The sequence below is a fragment of the Xiphophorus hellerii genome, chromosome 19 (genome assembly GCF_003331165.1).
Source record: "Xiphophorus hellerii strain 12219 chromosome 19, Xiphophorus_hellerii-4.1, whole genome shotgun sequence".
In the NCBI taxonomy this organism is placed as follows: Eukaryota; Metazoa; Chordata; class Actinopteri; order Cyprinodontiformes; family Poeciliidae; genus Xiphophorus; species Xiphophorus hellerii.
In genome coordinates this window covers 210,047-234,699 of record NC_045690.1, presented here as the reverse complement: position 1 = coordinate 234,699, position 24,653 = coordinate 210,047, and the positions used below count along the sequence as shown (strand labels likewise).

The following is a 24,653-nucleotide window of genomic DNA, read 5'->3' as shown; positions in this document are numbered from 1 at the left end:
ACAGTTATAAACTTTTTTTTATTATTAATTTGTTAAATGAACCATGTGCTGCAACATGTGATGTATCCAGTGATGGAGTCTTATTACAAAATTGAATTAAATGCAAAAAGAGTTTGAAAAGACAACTCATGAGCTACTCAGTGCCTCCCTGTGCTGTAATGCTGTAGTAACTGTGAGGTCTGTCAGTAGTTCGTGTTACACGTAAGGCTTTTTGCGGTGGCAAACGTTTTCCTCCGGTTCTCGTCTGGATTTTCTCCCTTTCATCCCGTTGAAATGAAAGCAGGAACTCCGCGCTTTCACTTCACAGGATGATGAATTAGTGTCAGTGCATTGGAGCAATAATTAACTTATTGTAAGAATATTTCTGCTTCCCTCTGTTCTGCGTCCATTGTGCCCGTTTCTGTCAGTGTCGGTACTTAGCGAGTTCTGCTGCGGTCGGAGCCCATCCGTTACATGACCGTTTGCAACTGCGTAACTAAATTATTCGAGCCGCCATGATGGTCGTCGGAAGTGAGAGTTTTTTAAGTGAGAGATGGAAGTATTGAACAGAGCGACTGGAATTGTTTTCCCAGGTTGTTTTTTTGCCAGTTTATTCATGGCTTCTACTTGTTCGAGTAAGGCTAATTTGTCTTCCTTTTTTTTTTTATGGCGAGCAACTTTGTCTGTTTGGCGTGTCCGCTTACGTAACGAGGCGTAACCAAACGTAACGCCTGCTTACGTAACGCCAAACTAATAGCTAGCTTAGAAACCGATTTATACCTCCTTCCTTTGACGTGTTGATCAAATTCAAGTCGACTTTGCCTGACGTCACACGACATGATTTATGTTACTACGTCATGAACGGCGTTTCCCTTTACGCCGAAGAAACCTGAAAACCGGACAAGACGAGATGCTAACCAGTTTTTTCCCCCATACATGCTAGGCTACATTACGGCGCGGCACTGTTAACATGGTTACCAATGTTTAGACCAGTACCTTCTCCATAATGCGACATTGTATATCATCTTTCTAATCATACTTACTTATAAAGTATATGATGGTAACGCTAGGCGACTACACCGAGTCATTATGATTAACGGCTGCTATCCATCGCCGCCGTGACCTCCCTCATTAAAAGTTATAAATAAAATGACAAGTTAGGTTTTCACGCGTGTCTGTACAGCCGACAGCGACCATTTTAAAGTTTAATCAACTAGATAAAAGCGATATTAGACCACAGATGTCTGTTTACTGGAGCGTATTGGTCGTTTTGACGTTCATCATGGCGGAGCGGGCGGATTTCTGAAGACCGTGACGTCACGTGCAAAAGAACAATATAAGCAAATCAAGGTACGCAACCCCCACCCGAAGAGTCGTTTTGAGGAGTCCATTTAAAATAACCGAAGTTCCCTCCACCTTTAAAAGTCCCTGTCTGTAGTTAGGCTGTTGTTTTCGGTCTCTTCTCCGCTCCCTTCGTTGCCAGCAGCCTCCAGCGTGAGGATGAGGTTTTCCAAACCCCACAGGTATCCGTCCTCTCGGTTGCCTTCCTGCCAGGGAACGTCGTGCCGTAAAGTCTGACCTTCAGGCAGAGCTGAAGTCTTCCCAAAGTCAATCATCCAGACATTGGCACGGCCGCAGACATGGATGAAGAGGAGAGAGCTGCCAATGACCTGGTGGGGAAAACAACAGAGAAGTTAAAATGAGGCTTTATTTTTCTCTTCTTCACTGCAAAAATACAGAGTCTTCCCAAGTATTTTAGTGCAAATATCTTAGTACACTTGAAATAAGACAAAACTGACTTACAATGAACTTTTCAGCAAGATATAAGAGCTTATTTTAAGTCAATCATTCTTTAATTTTGATGAAGTACTATTTAATAGTAGTAATATTTGTAGTAGAAACTAGACTAAAATACTTGATATTTTGTGTTTTTGCAGTTTAGAAAGGATCATTTGGATCCTGTATTGCAAAAACACAAAGTCTTACCAAGTATTTTGGGCTCGTTTCGACTGTAAATATCCTAGCATACTTGAAATAAGACAAAACTAACTTACAAATAACTTTTCAGTAAGATAAATGGATTTGGTTTAAATAAATTATACCTTGATACTGAGGATAACATACCAGTCATAAGAGAAATAATCTGCTAGTGAAACTATACTTTTTAAAAATCAATACTACTGACTTATTGACTTAAAACAAGCTGCTTTTATCTTGCTGAAAACGTATTTGTAAGTTACTTTAGGTTAAGTAAAGTTGAATTAAATGAAATATAAAGTTAAAGACGACAATATTTGTAATATGAAGCTTTACAAAGTGCATTGCATTGTGTGCAAACATTTTAGGATCGTTTGTGTGCAAACAATCACAAATAACACTTTTTAAAAAAAATTATTATTATTTGTATAGCACATTTCAGCAACCTGGTAGTTTAAACAGACTTTGGTTAATTTTTTATGTAGGACTTTTTCTGTTTCCATCGAACTGTGTCTGATTTCTAGAGTGAAAATCAGTCGTCACCTCGTGTTTCTTGAAGAAGACGGATATTTTCAGCGCGTCCCGGATCGCCCTCAGCCTCTCCAGGTAAGACTTCTGCATTTCAACGAGAAAACAGCAGGAAACAATGTTTGAATTTATCACTTAAACAGCTACTGTACACCGAGGCGGGGCAGAAACCGTTTCTGAACCAAAACTCAAACAGATTCGCAGTGTGAATATTTACATTCTCTTCTTGCAATTTAAACACCTTCAATGTGTTTTTCTTTTCAATTTTATCCTTAAGCTCGTCCGAAATGTGAGCACAGAAACAACAAAGTGATTCTTTCCAGCACTGTTCAAACTCTGAACACGGATGTAAACGCTTGCACAGCTTGTGTGCTTTGCGTGGGTGAAGACGGACATTAAGGTGACGCCTACTGCGGCATTTGCAGTGTTTATTTGGATATGCACAGAACTGTAAAGAAGGTTAGCTCGAGTCCTCGCATGACTGAATTCACAGCAGCAGGAAGTTAATTGACTGCCACGTACAATGATGCTGACGTCCTCTTCGACAAATTCCTTGAACAGTTTGATGATGTCCTGCTTCGATCTGGTTTTCTTGAAGTCGGTTCGACACGTGCCGTCGTATTTCTGCAGAGGGCAGAGAAGCAGAAGGATGATATTACCGAGCGGTCGGATTAAATCAGTGTTAGTCTGAACATCCTGCATACATGTGCTGCGTTTAAGGCCTCAACAACATTAGTTACACTGCAAAAACACAAAATCGTACCAAGTATTTTTGGTGCACTTGAAATGAGGCAAAACTAACTTATATTTTTCAACAAAGAACTTTTTTAAGTAAACAATTCCTTAATATTGATGGTGATCCACTGGCAGAGTATTTGTCTTATAACATGGGAAATCTAACCTGCCAGTGTAACATGTAATTTTTGATCAATATTAAGAAAACATTGACTTAAAAAAAGCTTTTATATCTTGGTGAAAAGTTAATTGGGGCCTGCCATGCAAAGCAATGGCAGGAACCTATTGCTATTGTCGGAGAAAGTGTTTCTTTATTCTTTATTTTTCTTCCGTAACCGTTAATGCGGCTCATACCGCTGGGTGCACACCTACAAATGAGGTATCAAAACGTGCAGAAAATTCACGCCATTCCAGCTATTACTTCTGGTGGGATTTGGGCTTAACGTGGCGACATAATTCGCAAAAAACTACGAAAAAAACCCCATTATAAGTCAATGGGAAAAATCCTAGAAATACCCTATTTTTGAGGATTTTCTGTGTCGTCACAAATTCACCTAGAAATGCCATTCAAATTTCATTTTGTAGATACGTCTGTGATCTCTTCGAAAGTGAAGACGGCTCGTCGATACCAGTTACGGTTTGTCCACAATTTGCCTCTAAGCGACCCAAAGTTTCTCATTTTTCCTAAAGTTAGAGTGCGTCTCTGGCTGCTTAGAGTGAGAGATGAAGACAACTTTTTCAACCCAAATCATTTTTGAAATCGCCATCACGCCCACAAATATCGCACGATTAGTATCAAAATCGGTCCTCACATTGATACGCCTGTCTGCTCCGGTAAAATGTTTTCCAAATTTATCTAGACCGTACGGTTTTCTGTCACGGTGCTTCAGAGCAAAGTCATGCGACAGGATTTTCTGAGGCTCTCAGGCTGTTTCACTAACACTTCACACCTTGGTGTGAAACTTATTTAACATAGCAACGGATCTCAAGAGGCTATTGGCTGCTGATTTGGACTACAAATACGCATCATTGTAGTTCTATCTATCCTCAGTTGAAACAGATCAGGACTGAGAACTGGCCTTTACAACTACTTGCTGCTATGGGCTGTATATAACTGATTTAACTCAGTAACTGTTACACATGGGATTAGTTTGGAACTTTAAAATTAAGCATATTGAAAATTTCAAAATAAAAGCCGAAATGAAGCATACTGAAAATTTCAAAATAAAAGCCTTGAATATTTTTACATCATGTAATTGCTGTTTTTGGCTTTGTATGACTTTTTCATCCAAAGCACTGTTACACATGGGATTAGTTTTGAACTTTAAAATGAAGCTTAACAAAAATTTCACAATAAAAGCCTTGAATATTTTTACATCATGTAATTGCTCTTTTTGGCTTTATTTGACTTTTTCATCCAAAGCACTGTTACACATGGTATTAGTTTGGCCCTTTGAAATGAAGCTTAACAAAAATTTCAAAATAAAAGCCTTGAATATTTTTACATCAGAAAATTGCTCTTTTGAGCTTTATATAACTGATTTAACCCAGCAATTGTTACACATGGGATTAGTGTGGCAATTTAAAATTAAGCTTGATGAAAATTTCAAAATAAAAGCCTTGAATATTTTTACATCATGTAATTGCTCTTTTTGGCTTTATTTGACTTTTTCATCCAAAGCACTGTTACACATGGTATTAGTTTGGCCCTTTGAAATGAAGCATACTGAAAATTTCAAAATAAAAGCCTTGAATATTTTTACATCAACTACTTGCGTTTTCAGCATTATATAACTGATTTAACCCAATGACTCTTACACATAGTATTAGTTTGGCCCTTTGAAATGAAGTTTAACAAAAATTCCAAAATAAAAGCCTTTAATATTTTTACATCAACTACTTGCGTTTTCAGCATTATATAACTGATTTAACCCAATGACTCTTACACATGGGATTAGTTTGGCCCTTCGAAATGAAGCATACTGAAAATTTCAAAATAAAAGCCTTGAATATTTTTACATCATGTAATTGCTCTTTTTGGCTTTATATGACTTTTTCATCCAAAGCACTGTTACACATTGGATTAGTTCGGACCTTTAAAATGGAGCATAATAATAATTTCAAAATAAAAGCCTTGAATATTTTTACATCAGGTAATTGCTGTTTTTGGCTTTGTATGACTTTTTCATCCAAAGCACTGTTACACATGGTATTAGTCTGGCCCTTTGAAATGAAGCATACTGAAAATTTCAAAATAAAAGCCTTGAATATTTTTACATCATGTAATTGCTCTTTTTGGCTTTATATGACTTTTTCATCCAAAGCACTGTTACACATTGGATTAGTTCGGACCTTTAAAATGGAGCATAATAATAATTTCAAAATAAAAGCCTTGAATATTTTTACATCAGGTAATTGCTGTTTTTGGCTTTGTATGACTTTTTCATCCAAAGCACTGTTACACATGGGATTAGTTCGGAACTTTACAATGAAGCATACTGAAAATTTCAAAATAAAAGCCTTGAATATTTTTACATCATGTAATTGCTCTTTTTGGCTTTATTTGACTTTTTCATCCAAAGCACTGTTACACATGGTATTAGTTTGGCCCTTTGAAATGAAGCTTAACAAAAATTTCAAAATAAAAGCCTTGCATATTTTTACATCATGTAATTGCTCTTTTTGGCTTTATATGACTTTTTCATCCAAAGCACTGTTACACATTGGATTAGTTCGGACCTTTAAAATGGAGCATAATAATAATTTCAAAATAAAAGCCTTGAATATTTTTACATCAGGTAATTGCTGTTTTTGGCTTTGTATGACTTTTTCATCCAAAGCACTGTTACACGTGGTATTAGTTTGGCCCTTTGAAATGAAGCTTAACAAAAATTTCAAAATAAAAGCCTTGAATATTTTTACATCAACTACTTGCGTTTTCAGCATTATATAACTGATTTAACCCAATGACTCTTACACATAGTATTAGTTTGGCCCTTTGAAATGAAGTTTAACAAAAATTCCAAAATAAAAGCCTTTAATATTTTTACATCAACTACTTGCGTTTTCAGCATTATATAACTGATTTAACCCAATGACTCTTACACATGGGATTAGTTTGGCCCTTTGAAATGAAGTTTAACAAAAATTTCAAAATAAAAGCCTTGAATATTTTTACATCATGTAATTGCTCTTTTTGGCTTTATTTCACCTTTTCATCCAAAGCACTGTAACACATGGGATTAGTTTGGAACTTTAAAATTAAGCATACTGAAAATTTCAAAATAAAAGCCTTGAATATTTTTACATGACGTAATTGCTCTTTTTGGCTTTATTTGACTTTTTCATCCAAAGCACTGTTACACATGGTATTAGTTTGGCCCTTTGAAATGAAGCATACTGAAAATTTCAAAATAAAAGCCTTGAGAATTTTTACATGACATTATTGCTGTTTTGAGCATTATATAAATGATTTTATCCAATGACTGTTATTCATGGGATTAGGTTGGCCCTTTGAAATGAAGCTTAACAAAAATTTCAAAATAAAAGCCTTGCATATTTTTACATCATGTAATTGCTCTTTTTGGCTTTATATGACTTTTTCATCCAAAGCACTGTTACACATTGGATTAGTTCGGACCTTTAAAATGGAGCATAATAATAATTTCAAAATAAAAGCCTTGACAAAATTTTAAATCATACTGAATGGTGCACGTCCGCCTCGCTTAACGTTCTTGCGGTTCTCCGCGTGCCACTGATTACGTTGCGGCGTTCTTTAGCGTCGACGCCGATTTGTGGCGTGACGACGCCGGGCCCAAGCCCGACGGGCGCGCCTTGGCAGGCCCCGGCTAAATTTCTTCCGAAATTTTCTAGTTGTTAGTTTAATCTTATTTCAAGTGTCTGAAGATAATTGCACTAGAAACTAGATAAAAATTACTTAGTAAGTTTTTGTTTTTGCAAAGTAAACGTAGGGCTGTGTGATTAAATAAACTTTTTTGCTTTTTGAAGATAAAATATTTGGAAAATCTGGATTTGGCCCCCGGCCGTTGACTTTGACTCATCTCTAATGTCCGTCCTGTTAATCCTGTTTAATTAATCCAGCCATGCTAGTTGCCTGGTTTTCCTGTCTGTTGCAGTAAAGACGTGAATGACGTGTCACCTTGATGCCTTCTATCCTGAAGCCCAGAGTGTTGGTGGAGCTCATGCTGTCCCTCCACTGCATGTAGCAAGGTTTGGTGATGCCACGTTGGAAATGCTCCTGAGGAGTTGGACCTTCCCTGTCCACCTCCATCATCTTCTTGTACAGGTCCTCCCGAAGCTTGGGCCGGTCTCTCGCCCGGACGAGCTCCTCCTCCAGGTATGTCCTTCGACACAAGGTGAAAAGGTCTCAAAATAAAAGTTTATTCAGCCGTCTTTCCGCATTTAGTTGCTTGAAATCATCACAAAAATGAATTATGGACCAAAATAACCTGCAAATTTTCCAAATGGTAAATTGGAGGTTAAAACTATACAAACCAGTCTGCCCAGTTGTGAAAAGGCAACATTCCTTTAAACCAGTTGTACTTGCCTTACAGGCAACAACACCCAGCCACAGAGTTTCTGCAGGCTTCAGCAAGTAAAGCTTAAGACTTTCTTAATGCCACCTTGAATTAAATTTAAGACCTAAAAACAATAGATATAGGAAATGGGTGGAAGATGATACTGGATGTCAAGCAGAGCAAAGAAAATGTGAAATGTTTGCTGTTTATGCTTCTCATCTGAATGTCAATAAATCATTCAACCTGTTTAGCACATTTCAGTATTTTAGATCGTTACATAGTCAGCACTTGTGAGAACCAATAACAGACAAGTATTTTCAAAAGGTTCAAAATGCTAACTAGCTAGCTAGTGGCTAGCTAGATGTCTTCAAGATTTTGCCTGTTAGAAAACCACACATACCAGAAAATAAGCTAAAATGTAAGTATTTGAGGCCATCTTACATTTCTTGTAATGAATTGAAAACGTTTTAGTTTTAGTTTAATTTAAGACTTTTTCTGGATTCACAGACAAACTGCATCTAACATTGTCATAAACAGAAATCAGTGTCTTATACCTTAGTTGAAGAATTTTGGCCTACTCATTTGTTTAGATGTCTTTGGGGCTTCAGTGACAAATATCCTGTCTAAAGTCATGCCACAGTATCTCAGAATTAAGTCCATTCCAAACCTTTATTTGTTTTGTTTAAAACTTATGTAACACAAGAACGTTTGAGCTGAAGGTGCCAAACCGATGCTTGAACATCCTCCTTCAGGATATGTTGCTAAAGAGGACATCAAAATGTCCCCTAATTTGGACCTGGTCACCTTTTAATGACTCAAGTTATCTTTTTTCTGATTTTAAAATTTGTCTGTTGATGTGAAACTTTTGAGTGTGACATAAATTCAGAAGGTCAACCAAAACTGCGCTTCCTGTATTTCTACAGAGACATTTAATGAACTCATTTCTACATTTGCTGCACAAAAGACAAAAGGTTTTTGCAGTTGATGCTACTTTACGCAGGACAGAAAACTACAGCGTATAAAATGATCTTCAATGTTTGGAGTCACACTGTCGATGACTTGCCGTCTTTATATTCACAGCAAATAGTTCTGAGCAAACAGATGTGAATTTCAGTTTCAGTTTGCTAGCTCCACTTCCTCTGTGCTAAAGAGGGAAGCTACGAGGAGACTCCTGTGTGCAGTACTTCGCTATGTGAAAGCCTGGGTGTGTGTTCGTGCAAGTTGGTGGTTTTGCAACTTTGTGGTTGAGAGCGTTTTTGACAAAGGGAGTCTCCAGGGACACCCTGAGCGTGCAAACGTGTGTGTATAAACATCTCAGATGTACAAACTCTCACAGAGGTAGATAAGTAAAACAAATAGTTCATGCATGTGGTAATGTGCATTTGTAACGCTGTTGCACGTACTTGGTCTCTCGCCTGCCTATAGCTTTGCTGCAGGTTTGTGCATAAGCGTTCACCTGTCTGGTCAGACGCTGCACATGCATCTGCATGTCCGTGCATGCAAAAAATACATGCATGTATGAATTAATGCATGCATTCAAGCGTATATGAATGTGTAGAGTTGTGCAGACTAACAGTGAGGCCCTCCACCCGCTGTGGCAGGAAGCCAAGCATACAGCCTGCAGTTACAACAGGTGTTCCCTTAAAGAGGCAAGCCGAGACAGGCAGCTTGTGCTGTCGCCGATCTCTGCTTTTGTTGTTCATCTACACCTCAAAATGACGAATAATTAATGATTAAAAACTGAAAAGCCAGTGTTTGCAGATTGAAAGGCCTGGTTTCTTACCTCACTCCCATTTTGCAGTCCATCACATTTGGATGGTTGAGGCCAGCCAGCAGGTCGGTCATCTGCACGAAGAACTCTCCGTCGTTTTCCACAATTCCTTGGTAGCGCGGCACAAAATGGACCAGCGCGTCGTTTTGCAGATCCTCAAAACACTTCTTCTCGTTCTCTGATAGCTTTTTCAGAATGGTACCCTCTTCTGCAGCTTTGAAGTTTCCTGAGATAAGATAAAGACAGTTTCTCATTCTTCATGTTAGACAAAGAACATACCTGCATAGGGAAGGAGAAAAGTGCAATAGCTGAATAGAGCTGAATGTGAATTCCTGAAACATGTTGCAAGGCTGAGACAAGTAGACCATGAAGCAAAGCAACTGGCTTACTTTCTGTCACCCATAACAGATGACTCCATTTTCACCAAAGGTTTTTTATTGCTTTCAGTAGCTCAGCTTCCTTATAAACACCAAGTTCATTCTGAGGAATGTGAACAAAGTGTTGCTTCCATGCTCAAGGTTTTTCATTAGAGAAACATCTTTCAGGTTGTTTTGACTTGTGAAGAATAGAAAAGAGAAATGCTTGGTTAATGTTGCTCTTGTTCTTGGCAGATATTCAAAGTAAATAAAGGTGGAATCCTGGAAATGTTCCTTAGCGTGACAGAGGAGGATTTCCATTAGAAATGCATGAAATGGATCTTTTCTCTGCTCTTTTTTCACCTTATTATAGCTGCCAAATTTTGTTCAATGGAATGTTAAAAATTATTTTTAATAAATTATAATCACCCTTATGGCCAGCTAGCTGGACCCAGTTTACTTTCTTCTTTTGGGAAGCTTGCAAGGGCCAGCGGATGTACGTCTTCAGTTTCTTCCAAGCTTTACTCTGTTGAAAACATAGAAAACAAAATTTAAAATGTTGTAAAGATAAATTGTTATTTCTTCAACATCAAGCAAAACACTGCAAACACACAAAACCTTGCCAAGTATATTTGCTCTAGTTTCTTGTCCAAATATCTCAGTACACTTGAAATAAGACAAAACTAACTTAAAAGTGACTTTTCTGTTTTATGTAAATAATTCCTTAAGATAAATAGATATTAAAAGTGAAATAATCTACCAATGAAGTTAGTACTTATTTCATCAATATTTAGGAATTATTTATATAAAACAAGCTCTTATAACTTGCAGAAAAGTTACTTATAAGTTAGTTCTGTCTTATTTCAAGTGTAATAAAATATTTGCACTAAATACTAGATCAAAAATACTTGGTAAAATTTTGTGGTTTTGCAGTGTAACGTACAAGTAAGATATAGGAGTTTGTTTTAAGACAATAATTCCTTTATATTTATTAAAAAGAACAAACTAGTTCTTCTGTCAGATTATTTCACTCGTAGCATCAAAAAAATGTCTTCTTTTAAGAGAAATTATCTGCCAGTGGAATTGGAACTGGGTTGCTAGGCGACGGCCTTGGCTTGGCTGGTGTTGCTTGGTAACGGCACACTGGAATATTCTACCAGTGAAACTAAAACTTTTTCATCAATATTTAGGAATTATTTGCATAAAACCAGCTCTTATAACTTGCTGAAAAGTTACTTGTAAGTTAGTTTTGTCCTATTTCACATGTAGTAGGATATCTGCACTAGAAAACTATATATAACAAATAAACTTTGTGTTTTTGCAGGCAGTGTACGATAGTTGGAAACAGCTTCAGGCCCTTTTTGCAGCATCTGAATGGAAATCTGATCACATCGGCAGGTCAGGCCAGCCAATCTGATGCCAGGCTTTCTGTTTTCCCCGATGTGAAGCTTCCAATCTGGGTCAGCTAAATGCCATTTCTGTGGAAACTCCTATCTGTGCTCGACATCTCCAGTGTGGCCTGCTGGGCTCGTCCTTTTTTATTATCACAAACACCGAGTTCTCCGCTTTTAGCAAAGGTAGCATGAAGGTTATTTGTATAGTATATTTTAGCAACAAAGACAGTTCAAAGTGCTTCACATCATAAAAACATCATACAGTCACCAACTGTGAAACAAGCGATTAAAAATTACATTTTATTAGATATTATCAAAATCATCAAGCAATATATAGGCCTGTCATAATAACAAATGTTTCTGGATGATAAATTATCCCAGATAAATGATAATATTGTTCTTTGGAGACAATTATAAAGTAATATAGTGGTAATAATAATGCAAGAACACATTCTCAAAGATCAATAAACTCTAATTAATTTCTTATTAACATTTAACACTGGAACTGGAAAACTGTAAATATCTACAATAAATAAACAAAACAACAAATAAAATTAATTATGGAGTCTCTGCAAATAAAATTGTCCTTCAACAAAAGGAGATAGTTGAGACCAAAGCACCAAATGGAAACAATAAATCAGGGAAAAAGAATGAAAATTATTGGCTTTGTTTTATTTAACATGTGATTTACTGATTATTGCGATAGGCCTAGCAATATACATAATACTGTATATGTTGGTCATTATTCCAGTTATTATGAATCAAAGCAGGTTGGTTTTTAGCCTCAATATTTCAGCAGTTTGGTAGTTTTCTGGAAGTTTATTCCAGATTTCTGGATATAAAAATAACAAATCCTTTAAAGTAGATCTGTTTAGCTAAGTATGAGCATATTTTATTCACCGACATGTTTTCCTCTTATCATGCAGCCCTGTTAACAGCCAAACTGTTTGGTAATAGTTTTTGTGGCTCATCTGCCTGTGGAGGGTAAAAGTGACTGTTTGCCGAGTCAGCGATCCTCCGCATGGTGGTGTAAGCGATTACATCACAGTAACACGGCGAAGCACATCATGTCTCTAGTCAAGACTGTTTTAATATTAGTCAGTATGGATTTAATTTATTTACTGGTTTTCTGTTTTACCGAGATGGACCAATAAAGCGCAAACACCGAAGAGCAGGCACACATACACTGCAAAAACTCAAAATCTTACCAAGTATTTTTGGTCCAATTTGGTTCTGATGTTACAAAAGGGATCAAAGTCGGCCCAGAGAATTAAATTTGTCTTCCTTTTTACAGTCTTACCCCTTTTAGACAAACTTTGAATGCTATAACTCCTAATTCTAGGATCTAAAACACTTTGGACTTTTTATTAACCAATGAACTGTTGATAAAATTTAACATCATTATTGTACAATAATACTATTGTACAACAATACAATACTATTATTGTACTGTTTTAGTTGTGCACTGCAAAAATACAAAATCTTACCAAAACATTTTGCCTAGTTTCTTGCGCAAATATTTTAGCACATTTGAAATAAGACAAAACAAACTTACAAGTAACTTTTCAGACAGATATAGGAGCTTATTTTAAGTCAACAATTCCTTAATATTCATGAAAAAGTTCTTGTTTTGCCCGATTGTTTCATTTATAAAAAGACATTTTTCCATGTTATAAATTAAATAATCTGCCAGTGGAATTAGTACTTGTACTTTTGACTTACTTCAAGTGTCCGAAGATATTTGCACTAGAAACTAGACCAAAATTATTTGGTAAAGTTTTGTGTTTACGCTAAAGAAAAAAAAGCTCATCAGCCATAAAGCCGATGATCTGGAAACTAGATTGTGTGTCATGGGAGAGTGTTTCCTCTGTCCTCCCCCGTGGGCTTTAGAGCGGTCATTTTCTGTGAGTAAAACAGGAAATGAAACGGGGACTGTGATGGCGGTGAGGCAAGACTTCATCACTCTTCATGGCCATCAGTAAGAGCAGAACGGGTTTCTCCTAAATGTCAGATGATTCGCTTCACTTGCTTGTTTACTGACGGCATCGCTCTGCCAAAGGCGGCAGACTTTCACAAATGTTTTCACGCTACAGACTTTCACATTTACTGAGCTGCTGCTGCTGTTTCTGTCTGGTGCAGCTTTAATGTTGATAAATAACTTTAGTTATTGACTAGTCTAGATTTTTATACAATATTATAAATACATTAAAAGATGCATTTGTAGCACAAAAAATACTTTTAACATCAACATGTGAAAAGCTGAACCCTTTCAGTACAGTAATATATAATCTGTTTAGTTGTTTTTTTATTTGATTAACCAATTAATAACTGTATAGTAAAAGGTGCTTTATCACAGAATTTGAACCAGGTGAAGCTAAACCTGCAATTTGATAGAAGAAATAACAAAAAAATGCCTTTTTTAAATGCAAAATATATATGTTCTTGTTGAATTTTAGCATTATTACTGCTCTGAATATGTTGCGTTTTCACCAAATTCTCTATTTTTGAGTCCAGTTAATGATTAATCGATTACCAAATTAGTTGATGATTATTTCAACTCATCATAATTGATCCGATTAATCGTTTCAGCCCTAAAGGGAATTTTTATTGAAATGATCTTAAGTGCTAATATGAATAAGAGGAACTAGCAAACATGATCAGGACACATCTATTGAGCTAATATTTAAATATTAGTCTTGAAATTACTGGTTTTAAAAGTGTTCACACCTCTTAACTTTTCCATATCTCGTCCCATGGAAGCCAAATCTGTGAAACTTAAACTCAGGCACTGTGTTGATCTTTAGTCGCATTGATTACTGCAACAGTGTCTTCACACAAATGTTTAAAAAGTCAGTCAGACTTCTGATCGACTTTTTAATCAGAAACGCAGACTTCAGTTTTTATTCTCCTCTAATCTGCTGCAAACTTCCAGAAAACTGCAAAACTGCTGAAACACTGAGATCCTTGAAACCAAAAGTGAAAAACTGACCTATTTAGAGCTGCCTTTGATTAATAATAACTGGACCATTGATTAATTCTAGATTCTAACTTTTATTACTTCTTTTCTTTTTTCTTTCATTGTTGGTGAAATATCCTATATTCAAATAAACTTGTATTGCAGTAATATACACTGACATTTGTGATTGTAACACGGGATGAAACGATTAATCACATCAGTTGTGATTAATCGATTATTGAACTAATTTAATAAACAATTAATCGTTACCTGGAGTAACAAAAAAAGGGATTTTAAAAAAAATGACAACACATTCAGAGCAGTAATTAAGCCAAATCTGAACAAAAATATATAAATTTTGATAAAAGATAAAAATGTTTGCAAAAATGTTCTACCTAAAAATTCTCAAGTGTCAATTTTAGCTTCACTTGGTTCAAATTCTGCAGCTATTAGGCAGCTTTTACTGTCCAATTATTAATCAGTAAATAAAAGTAAATAAATAAGAGCTGAGCTGTTCTCATGTTGATGTTTTTATTTAGCTGCAGATGCATCCTTTGCTCCAACTGATCAGGCGTTCTCTAATGGAATGCTATGTTGTTGCATTCTAGGAAATAAAACTTTTATTTTCTTATTTTAGAAAGGAATGAAGTTGTTTATTTGCACCTTTTAATGTATTTAATGTAAATTAGCAGAATGTGCCAATTTTCTAACCCGATTAATCGATACTAAAATAAACGTTAGAAGCCTCAAAGAAACGAATCATTGACTTAATAAAATTTTCTTATTTCAACAGATTCCACATGATTGTATTTTGTTAATTGAAAGGAAAAATAATATAGTAATCTGACGTTATAACCTTATTTTTAACTAAGATAAAGATTAATGAGTTAACTAAAAACTACTTCAAATCACTTTGGATCGATAAAAGAGAAGTCAGTTGAACTAACTAAATTTTTTGTGTTAGTCTGACCAAGCAAACACTCAGTGAACTTATTTTGCATTTATTCACCAACGATAAACAAATTATGTTACTTTAACCTAATATTGTGAGCGAAACAATAGAAAAATGTGGCTCTTTAACTGGGTGAAGGCAGTTTTTTCTTGCATAATGTGAAATAATTATTTGGTTTAAGTTTAAAGTCAAATCAAGATTAACTAACTTACAAAACAATGTTTAGACAACTTGTTTCTTGTTAAATCAACTTTATGAACTTTAATTTCTGAGTTAAAACCAAAACAATTTTCTTGTTGACTTAAAATGCATTTTCCAGGCAGCAGGTGAACTTTCATTTTCAAGTTAAACCAGCTTCAAATGTTTTACAGTGCAGAACACAATGTCTCCTGACAGGCGCGGCGTTTAGCAGACGCTACCCAGGCCGATCTTTCAGCGGTTTTTACTCTCATTGAACCAATTCCAAGTTGGAAAGGAAACAAGACGATCATGTCAACATGCGCACCTTGATGCTCTGACGGAAAACAAGCAAACAAAAAAACAAAAACCCACACAGAGCTCAGCACATGCTCACATGTTCTTGTGTAATCATGTTTTCTTTTGCGGTCGGTTTCCAGTTTTAGTCTTGGCCTTTGACATTTAACAAAGAACTGCTTCAGGAAGTCAGACACTTGACAGGCTCCGCTTTAGCCTTCTTCTCATTGACGCTTCGGCTGTGTCGAACAGTCAAGTCAAAGACGTTTTCAGAGAAACACAGACAGAGAAGCATGCAGAAAACAGGTCGGCATCAGGAAAGACTTTCTAGCATATTAATTATCGCCGTCAGCCTGAAAATTTGGCTTCAGCCTGCGTGCGGTTGCTACGGTAACTGCTCAGATCAGCACGTCTCGTGCTTTAAAATAAAGCAGCGTCAAAATCCGCAAATCAGCAGAGGGCACAAAGCCGTCTGATGAAGTCAAAGTTCGCACAAGCAGATTTAACAGATGATTTACTCTCACACTGATTTGATTTGCTACAGTTTGTTACAGAGGGATTTTATGAGCACAATCCGTAACCAAAGGTTGAATGTGACAAAGAAACAATTTATGTCCTCGTTAAAACAAGGTCTACTATTTATTAGTTTCAAATTATGTTCTCTGAAAATATAATGCTTAAAAATTCTCACCCTTTAAACCGTTTATCATGTTATAACTATAAAAATGATTTGAATTTAAAAACATATGAGCAAATTTTAGTTGTTAAAATAACTACTTATTTTACTTTAGAATAATTTCAATTCTTGTTTCAGATTACATTAACAAAATTTCTGATCTGATAATGAATTTTATTAAACGTCGCAATGAATTCAGCTCAGAAACTTTTAGTGTGAACAGGACATAAAAATAAACACGAGTCAGATCAATGTAGCGCACTTCCATCTGAGGATACAAAAACATGCCGCTAAGCATTCTGGGAAATAGTTCCCACTCCTGTCTTTTTCTTCTTTCAGTTTTTTAAGTGCTGACCTAAAAACTCTAGTTTATTCAACTCTTGGAAGTTTGATTAAATTAACAAAAAGTGAGCACAACTTACTGCTGTAAGTTTATCTTACACAAACTCACATTTAGGCTCTAAATCTAAAACTGGCTAAATTTACTTGACTTAAAGAGTAAAAAATGATAGACACAACTAAATGCATCTCAGATGTTTTACAGTGTGCCTGTTGAGACAGTTTAAACGGCGCTGGCTCCAGGCATGGAGAAGTGGTGGCCCTTGTGGCAGAATCGGTCAGATGGTGCAGACGGAGGCAGAAACCTGCAGGTGACTCACTGTGATTACGCTCAACTTCCCTACAGCTTTCGCAGAACGAGGCTCAACACCGTCAGCTCCTTAAATCTTTCTTCTGCTTTTGCTTTCTTGTCACAATTAAATGTTTCAGCTCTTCCAAAAACTGACTGGTTGGGCTTTCAAAGGGTCTGCGGAGGAGTTTTGACCCACTCTTCTTGGCAGAATTGTCTTAATTCACCCACACTGGAGGGTTTTAGAGCATGAATAATTAGTTCGGAGGTCACGCCACCACGGCATTTCAGTTGAGTTTAAGTTCTTGCTTTCACTAAGCCACGCAGAATTTTATTTTGTTTTTTTAAAGTTGAAAAAGTTAGGTTAGGTCTCTGGTCTATACAAAACATGTTAATTACATTTTTTGCACAAAATCATTCTTGGATAATAAGATTCCAGTCTGCTCAGTTCTGCCTATTGAGCTGTTTAAGGGCCTCCTGTCACTTTAAATCCAAAAGAGCTTCAGCTGGCCACGCCCCCAACTCAACATTTACACTCACACTTGAAAATGGCTGCAAACAGATGCGCAATTATACAACTGTACATCTTTGGAAAGCATTAGTAGAGCCTCCTGCACAACCAACAAGAAAACAGAAAGTGGTTTCTGGATGGTGAGTCAACAACAAAACACTTGTCTTTCCCAGCAGCCATTGTACAGCGAATACAGTTGCTCGGTAACAGCGCAGTGCCTGTTGTTTGTGACTCAACATTCGGGAGGTTTTTGAAGTGACTCACTTTTCAGACAGCAAAAACATCAACCTATTGCCAAAAAATGGCTCAGTGGTCTTATCCAGCAGCCATTGTACAACGCATACAGCGGTAAAACTAACCAATCAAATGTGCTGGAGCTCTGCTTGCGTTGCTAGGTAACGGGACTGGGCTCAGTTGGGGTTGCTAGGTAGCGCCGCATTGCCCCTTAACAATCAGGAGGTGTTTGAAACGGCTCATTTTCCAGACACCAAAAAACATCAACTTATTGCAAAAACACAGATGGATGTTTTTTGTTGTTGTTTTGGGGGGTTTAAGCGATTGAGTTGGTTTTAGAAGCAGTTGAGAATAAAAACAAGTGAAATGTTACAATGAAATGTTTTTGCAATTACACTGCAAAAACACAAAAAGTATTTTTTGCATATTTTATAGTGCAAATACCTCAATGCACTTGAAATAACACAAAACTAACTCACAAGTAAATTTTCAGCAACAGTTATGAGCTTCTTTTAAGCCAATAATTCCTTAATACTTATGAAAAAGTACCACTTCCACTGGATTATTTCTCTTATAATATGGGAAAAATGTCAACATTACCTACAAAAGAAGTAATAAATACGTCATGTCTGTCTATTGTTATCACAACTGTAGAACAAAATATCATGATAAAACTCTGAGTGCGTACTATTCACCCTTAGCAGAAACTTCTAGATCAGCAGATGGTTTTGTTATCCGTTATCAAATTTATTCTGATTGCAGCAGGTTTAACCCATCAGCATATTTCATGTTGGTGTGGATTGCTGGTTTGTTAATAAATAAAAAATATTTGAAGGAGTTTCATGTACTTAGAAGGGATAAGGGGGAAAATACTTTTCTGCCACACCTTCATGCCTCTCCTGCAGAGCTGAGCTTCATCAGACAGAAAGTTATCAGCAGCAATGACAGAAAATAAACGCAAGTTTGTAAGTAATGTAATGAAAAGTAATGTTTTTAATGTGAACTCATCTCACACCGGAGGATAAGTCAAGAAAAGCATCAGAAATATGAGGCAAAATATCCTCAAGTTAAATAACAAATGATTTAACTTGAGTTAAATCATTTGTTATTTAACTTGACAAATGATTGTCACATTTGACACATTTAACTCGAGTTAAATGACACATGATTACGTAACCCGTTATTTTCCATTAACAGCGATTTCATTTCATGCAGACGTGTGTCATGGTTCAAACAGGCGGCGATGATGTTGCTACTTTCTGTTAGTCAGACAAAATCGATTAAAATGCAGTAAAGTTTGTGATTATAACGTTTAACACTTTTAATTTTACTCATGAACTTAGAACCAATAAAGATTTAAAGTGTCATAAAGATGATGTTAAAAAACTTAATATTATTTCAGGGAGGGGAATCAGATGTTCTGGGTATCATCCTTCCTCTGACAAGCTTTATAAAACAGGTTTTCCTTTTTCTTTCTTTTTATTTGAGAAATAGCTTTGAAAGTGAGAGAAAAACCCAACACTTGTGTGACGGGAACATAATCTCATGTGAAATCTTCCAGAGCCCATCTCATTCAAAAGCTCCCAAAATAACTCCTGAGCTGCCAAAATAACTCATCCCCCTGAGAAATGCTTGCTGTGAGCTGAACTTATCAGTTAATGCCACTGAAAGATAAACTGAACGGTTTAAAGGAAATCTGTTATTGCTGTGTAGTTGCGTCTTGTCTGCAGTAATTCTCCAGTAATTCCCAGAGGTCTTCAGTCAGGAAACGCGTCGCTGGCTGATGTTTAAGAGCTGCTTCTGCTCTAAAAACCAGCTCCTTCCTGTGACGGAAAGCTCCAAATATCTGCAATTTTAAACGACCTTTATTGTCCATCGTCTAAACAACCTGGTGGTTACCAAAAGACTAGCTTATCAGTAACATTTCATTAATGTAAGGAATGAATTTACGCCATCCCAGGAAGTTTTTAAAGTGACATGTTATGCTTCCTTAAACAGGTTAGGATAGATCTATGTTCATTTCATTTTTCACACAAAATCACTCTTGGATGTATTTTCCAGCAGCTGCTGTACATTCAGTGGTAAAACAACTGACCAAAAGTGTTAGAGCTCTTCTTGTGTTGCTAGGTAACGGGCTGGGCTGGCTGGGGTTGCTAGGTAACGGCACATTCCGGAGTTTTCTGAAACGCCTCATATTCCACAAATCAAAAAACATGAATTTATTGCCAAAAAACAGCTGGGTGTGTTTCTTTAAGCGCTTGGGCTGATTTTTAGAAACTGTAAAAACCCAAATGGAAGTACAAAAACTTACAAAATATGAAGTTTGCACAATATGTCTCCTTTAACAGTTTCTTTTCGTTTTTAGCTTTAAAGAAAGATTAGAAAATCACCTTCAATAATAATCTATTGAAAACTGGTTATTAGCAACCTAAATAAATTCAGACTTGCTTCTTTGTCTCAGCTGTACATAATTTATTGGAGATAAAAACTAACAATCTCTTATTTTGAGAATTAAGTTGATTAAAAACATAAAAATCATTCAGGGTTTCTGCTAGTTCAATCAACTAAAATTTAAGACTTTGAGACAGAAATGTACAAAAGAAAATTGCATATTTTATGTAGTAGTGGTGAGCTTTTTGTACAAAATCCACGTAACATGGCATGGTGAGCCAGTGGTGAATATAATGCCAACTGGCTTTGTATTTACTTCAAAAGTCGGAGATTTGCTAGAAAAAAACTCAGAAATGTTGAGATTAATCTCAGAAACTTCTGAGTCACAAAAATTAAAAAACTTCAGATTTTGAAACTCAGAATTGTCCAAGTTTTTTAAAGACAATGTCTGAGTTTTTTGGTGGAAATTGAATCCTCCTTTTTTCCCCCTCAATGGTCATAATACGCCAAAGTGTGAAAGCTTTCACAACAAAAACACTCTTACCAAGTGTTTTGGTCTAGTTTCTGGTGCAAATGTCTTAGTACAGTTGAAACAAAGACAAAACTAACTTGCCAGTAAGATGTAGGAGCTTAATTTAAGTAAAAAAAATGTCCTTAGTATTGGTGAAAAGGTACATGTTCCATTATCAACAACACATTTTTCACATTATAAGTGAAATAATTGGTGGAACTAGAAATATTTCAGCAATATTAGTGAAATACTTACTTAAAACAAGCTCCTATACTATGCTGAAAAGTTACTTTTAAGTTAGTAGTGTATTATTTCATGTGTACTATGATCAAACTTGGTAAGGTTTTGTGTTTTTGCAGTGTTCTGAGTTCAGTGGCTGTGGTTAACGTATCAATAAAGAGATCACAAAGAGAGAAACTGTGTCTTATTATTCAGCCAGTATTTTAAAATTATTCTAAGATAATCCAGTTAACAGAGTTCTTCCTCTGATGGTGAAAAAATTCACAAACTTGATTTGTGAAGTTATTTCATCCTAACTAAAACCAGATAAGAAACACAAGATTCAGGAAATGAGACCTCCACCTTGTTTGACCTCATATGAGAAAGTCCTAATCAGTTACATCAAGGTTTCATATCTACAATAATAAAACATTTTCAAAGTCAGGAAATTATGCTTTTTATCTTACAAGATTAGATCATTGTTGGCTAAACTAAGTTTAATACAGTTCAGCTAAAGAAAGGAAAGCCAAGCTCTAGATCAAGGGCGTCAAACTCATTTTCGTTTTGGGCCAAATCAAGTTCATGAAGGCTCTTAAAGGGCCGGTTGTGCCAGAATGTGTTGATAAAACCTGTTCACAAACTTAAAATATCAGTGAATTTTTAAAATTAAATAATATTAGTGAACATCTTTTCAGTTCCTCTGGGATTTTGTGATACTTTTTGGAATAAAAATCAAAGTGTTTGTGGTACTAATTTGGAAATATTTGCAATATTACTTATTTACGACGGTAAATGTGACTTTTTATTACTCGCTGTATAGATCATGGACTATAATCTGACATCAGTTTAGGCTGAGCTTGTTTTAATCAAAAATTCAGACATTTTATTTGTTTTAAATTGAAAGAAACTGATTTGGAAAACTGCTTGTGCTAATTATGTTATTTTAAACACCAACGTTTCCACACAACGTTATATTTTGGTCCGTCTGATGATGCAGTTCTTAAATGTGAGACTATTTACTTGCGTAGCCTTAATATCAAATACTTTTTCACTCTTGCTTGAGTAATTTGGCAACTTTTTACTTTTACTTTAATAAAAATATGTCGAAGTACTGCTACACTGCAAACATACAAAATCTTATCAACTATTTTTGTTTAGTTTCTAGTGCAAATATCTTAATTTTGTCTTATTTCAAATGTACTAAGATATTTGCACTAGAAACTAAACTAAAAATACTTGGCAAGATGTTGTGTTTTTGCAGTGAACAGAAGCAGAAGAAAGTAAATGTAATAATTTTGAGATTAAAAATGAAGCAGAAACCTTCTGCTCTGTTTTCACGCTCAAGTTAACATTTGGTTCATTGGTTTAAAAACCAAACACTCTGATCCTGATCTGGGTACAAAGATATTTAACGCTTACTCTGCTCATTGAAAACTGGCAGATTATTTCACTTTGAACAAAACATTTTTCCAATACTGCAAGTGAAATAATCTGCCAACAGATCCAACACTTTTTCATCAATATTAAGTAATTACTGCCTTAAAACGAGCTCATACTTGCTGAAAAGTTACTTGCTGTAAGTTAGTTTTGTCATGTTTCAAGTCTACCAAGATATTTGAACTAGAAACTGGACCAAAAACTAGGTAAGATTTTGTATTTTTGCGGTGCTACTCTTACTTGAGTACAGTTTTTGGAGTACCCTTACGCCTCTGAAGATAACTGCGGGGTAAAAACCAAAGAAACTTCTCACCTCGCTCACCTCTGCGCACACCAGGTGCTCCAGAGTGACGAGGCCTTTGCTCTGAGTCTCGGTGTCGCTCAGCAGATCATCCTCAGACTCCACCGCGGAGGATCCGGTGGAGGAGATGGACGAGTTGGACAGCTTCCTGCGCAGGGTTCCGTCCACAGCCCCGTCCAGGTCTTCCTCCTGGATCTCCCTGGAGGTGCCGCCCGCATCCGAAGTGATGGTGACCTGCGGCACCAAGGGCGCATCCATGAGCGCCGGCGCGGCGGGCGGCGCGGCGACGATCGCGGCTTTCTGGATGTGCTCCGTGCAGATCTGTGGAGATCTCCCGGCCGTCCTTCTCTCTACACGGCCTCCATCGCTTATCCCAGTCCCAGAAAACCCGAAGTCCTTGGAGGACTTTCTCCGGCACTCTTTAGGCATTTGAGATCTGGCCGTAGAGGCGCAACGACGAGAAGCGAAACTCCGCTTCGGCTCAGCCTTCAAATCTGGTCATTTCACTGTGAGAGAGTTCCCACGGAGTCTCCCCGGTACTCTGGGAGTCCTGCCGATCCTCCCCGGGTCCCCCGCTGGTTACTCTGAGCTGGGAAACGCCTCTGGCCGCCTGTGCGCTCTTTGGCTGTCGGTAAGGGGAACCCCTCTTTCGTGGCGTAGCTCGCCCTTCTGCGCGGTTTTACACTCCCTCACACACGCTCACACACCCCGCCGCTGTTTATTATCTTCCGCATTGCCGCTCTCGCTTCCTGACTGAACAGTTTAGAGCTGCTGACATAGTTTCAGGCTCTCTGCCGCCTCACTTCAGCTAAAAACTCCACTCCTTCAGCTGCTTGTCTGCTACATTTTGCACTGGATCTCAGACGTCAAATTGTCAAGTTTCTAATCACTTTAAAACATTTTCCAGCCAAAATAACCCAAGAAACATTTATTCTGCATGCATAATCTGAGCATAGTCGACCTACATTGTTTTGGGGAAGTTGGCTCCAGCTTTAACATTTAGTCCTCTTGTTTGCACATCAAACTGATGAAACAGAGAGTTCAGCTTACATACAATTTGCATATATGCATCATTTATCTAAAGCCATAGTTTGCAGAGAAGATATAAAGGGTTTAAAACATCAGTGATATTAAATAAATTGGGTGTTTCTCTAAAAATGGAGAAAATACCAAGAGATGGTGGTGGCAGTTTCAAAAAGTTTTGGAACAGCAGCGAATATTTGTGATGTTTTGATCAGCTGTACTTGAGTCGCCTTTTTACCAAATACTTTTCTACTTTTACTTGAGTAAAAACACGTTGAAGTAGTGCTACTCTGCAAACACACAAACTCTTACCAAGTAATTTTAGTCTAGTTTTTAGTATAAATATCTTAGTACACTTGTAATAAGACAAAATTAACTTACAAGTAACTTTTCAGACAAGTCCCATCCTCATAATCTAAGATGGATGCCTACCAAGGACGACTGAATGATTAAAAATATATTAAAAAATTCATATTTAAAGAAATGGACATCTTTGTATCCATGGTATAACAGTTTTATATAGAAAACAATTTTTGGTTGCTGTTTTACAGTTAACATATGGTTAAGTTAAGTCAAGGTGGAAATTTTGTAATCTATTTTCTTCCATGTCAATAAAACCTGGAGTTGAACTGGGAAACACATTGTACTCCACTAAAACAATTTTTTAAACACCATATTTCCTTATTAATCCTCAACAGCTGAATAATCAAATGACTTCTGAAACAAATAGGAGCTAAAAAGAAATGTAAATTGTATTTAATAAAACAAGCTATTATAAAACACCAAAAGCTCACTGATCTGATTTAAGCAAATAACCAGATATAATTAAATGCTTCAAATGTCTTGTTTGCTCCAAGAGGTTCAGCAGTGCAGAAAATATTCCAATAAAAAAAATGCAGCCACACACAATATAACGCTATAATACTATATAGAAACACATTTTAAGCTTCAGCTGAACTATATGTGAATTTAGCGTTGAAATTTGAATAAATAATGTATTTTAATGTTTTGAAAAGCGTTGCCTTAACAACTTTCACCAACAGATGGCGCTAACAACCAACT

The 24,653-nt window shown here is 36.5% G+C and overlaps 1 protein-coding gene across 2 annotated transcripts; it reads right to left on the bottom strand.

The window, feature by feature from the left end:
* Nucleotides 1–367: 367 nt before the first annotated feature.
* On the bottom strand, nucleotides 368–23,309 carry LOC116709603 (inositol-trisphosphate 3-kinase A-like). 2 transcript variants are annotated; one of them, XM_032548245.1, is made up of 7 exons: nucleotides 22,581–23,309; nucleotides 10,314–10,410; nucleotides 9,541–9,754; nucleotides 7,379–7,583; nucleotides 3,007–3,108; nucleotides 2,500–2,571; nucleotides 368–1,649 (listed from the first exon to the last, which is right to left on the bottom strand). In XM_032548245.1, the coding sequence occupies exons 1-7, from the start codon at nucleotides 22,995–22,997 to the stop codon at nucleotides 1,398–1,400; spliced, it is 1,359 nt and encodes a 452-aa protein (XP_032404136.1). In that variant the 5' UTR covers nucleotides 22,998–23,309; the 3' UTR covers nucleotides 368–1,397. The 2 variants fall into 2 exon arrangements, with proteins under 2 accessions (XP_032404136.1, XP_032404137.1); XM_032548246.1 differs by having other exon boundaries at nucleotides 22,590–23,309.
* Nucleotides 23,310–24,653: the final 1,344 nt, after the last annotated feature.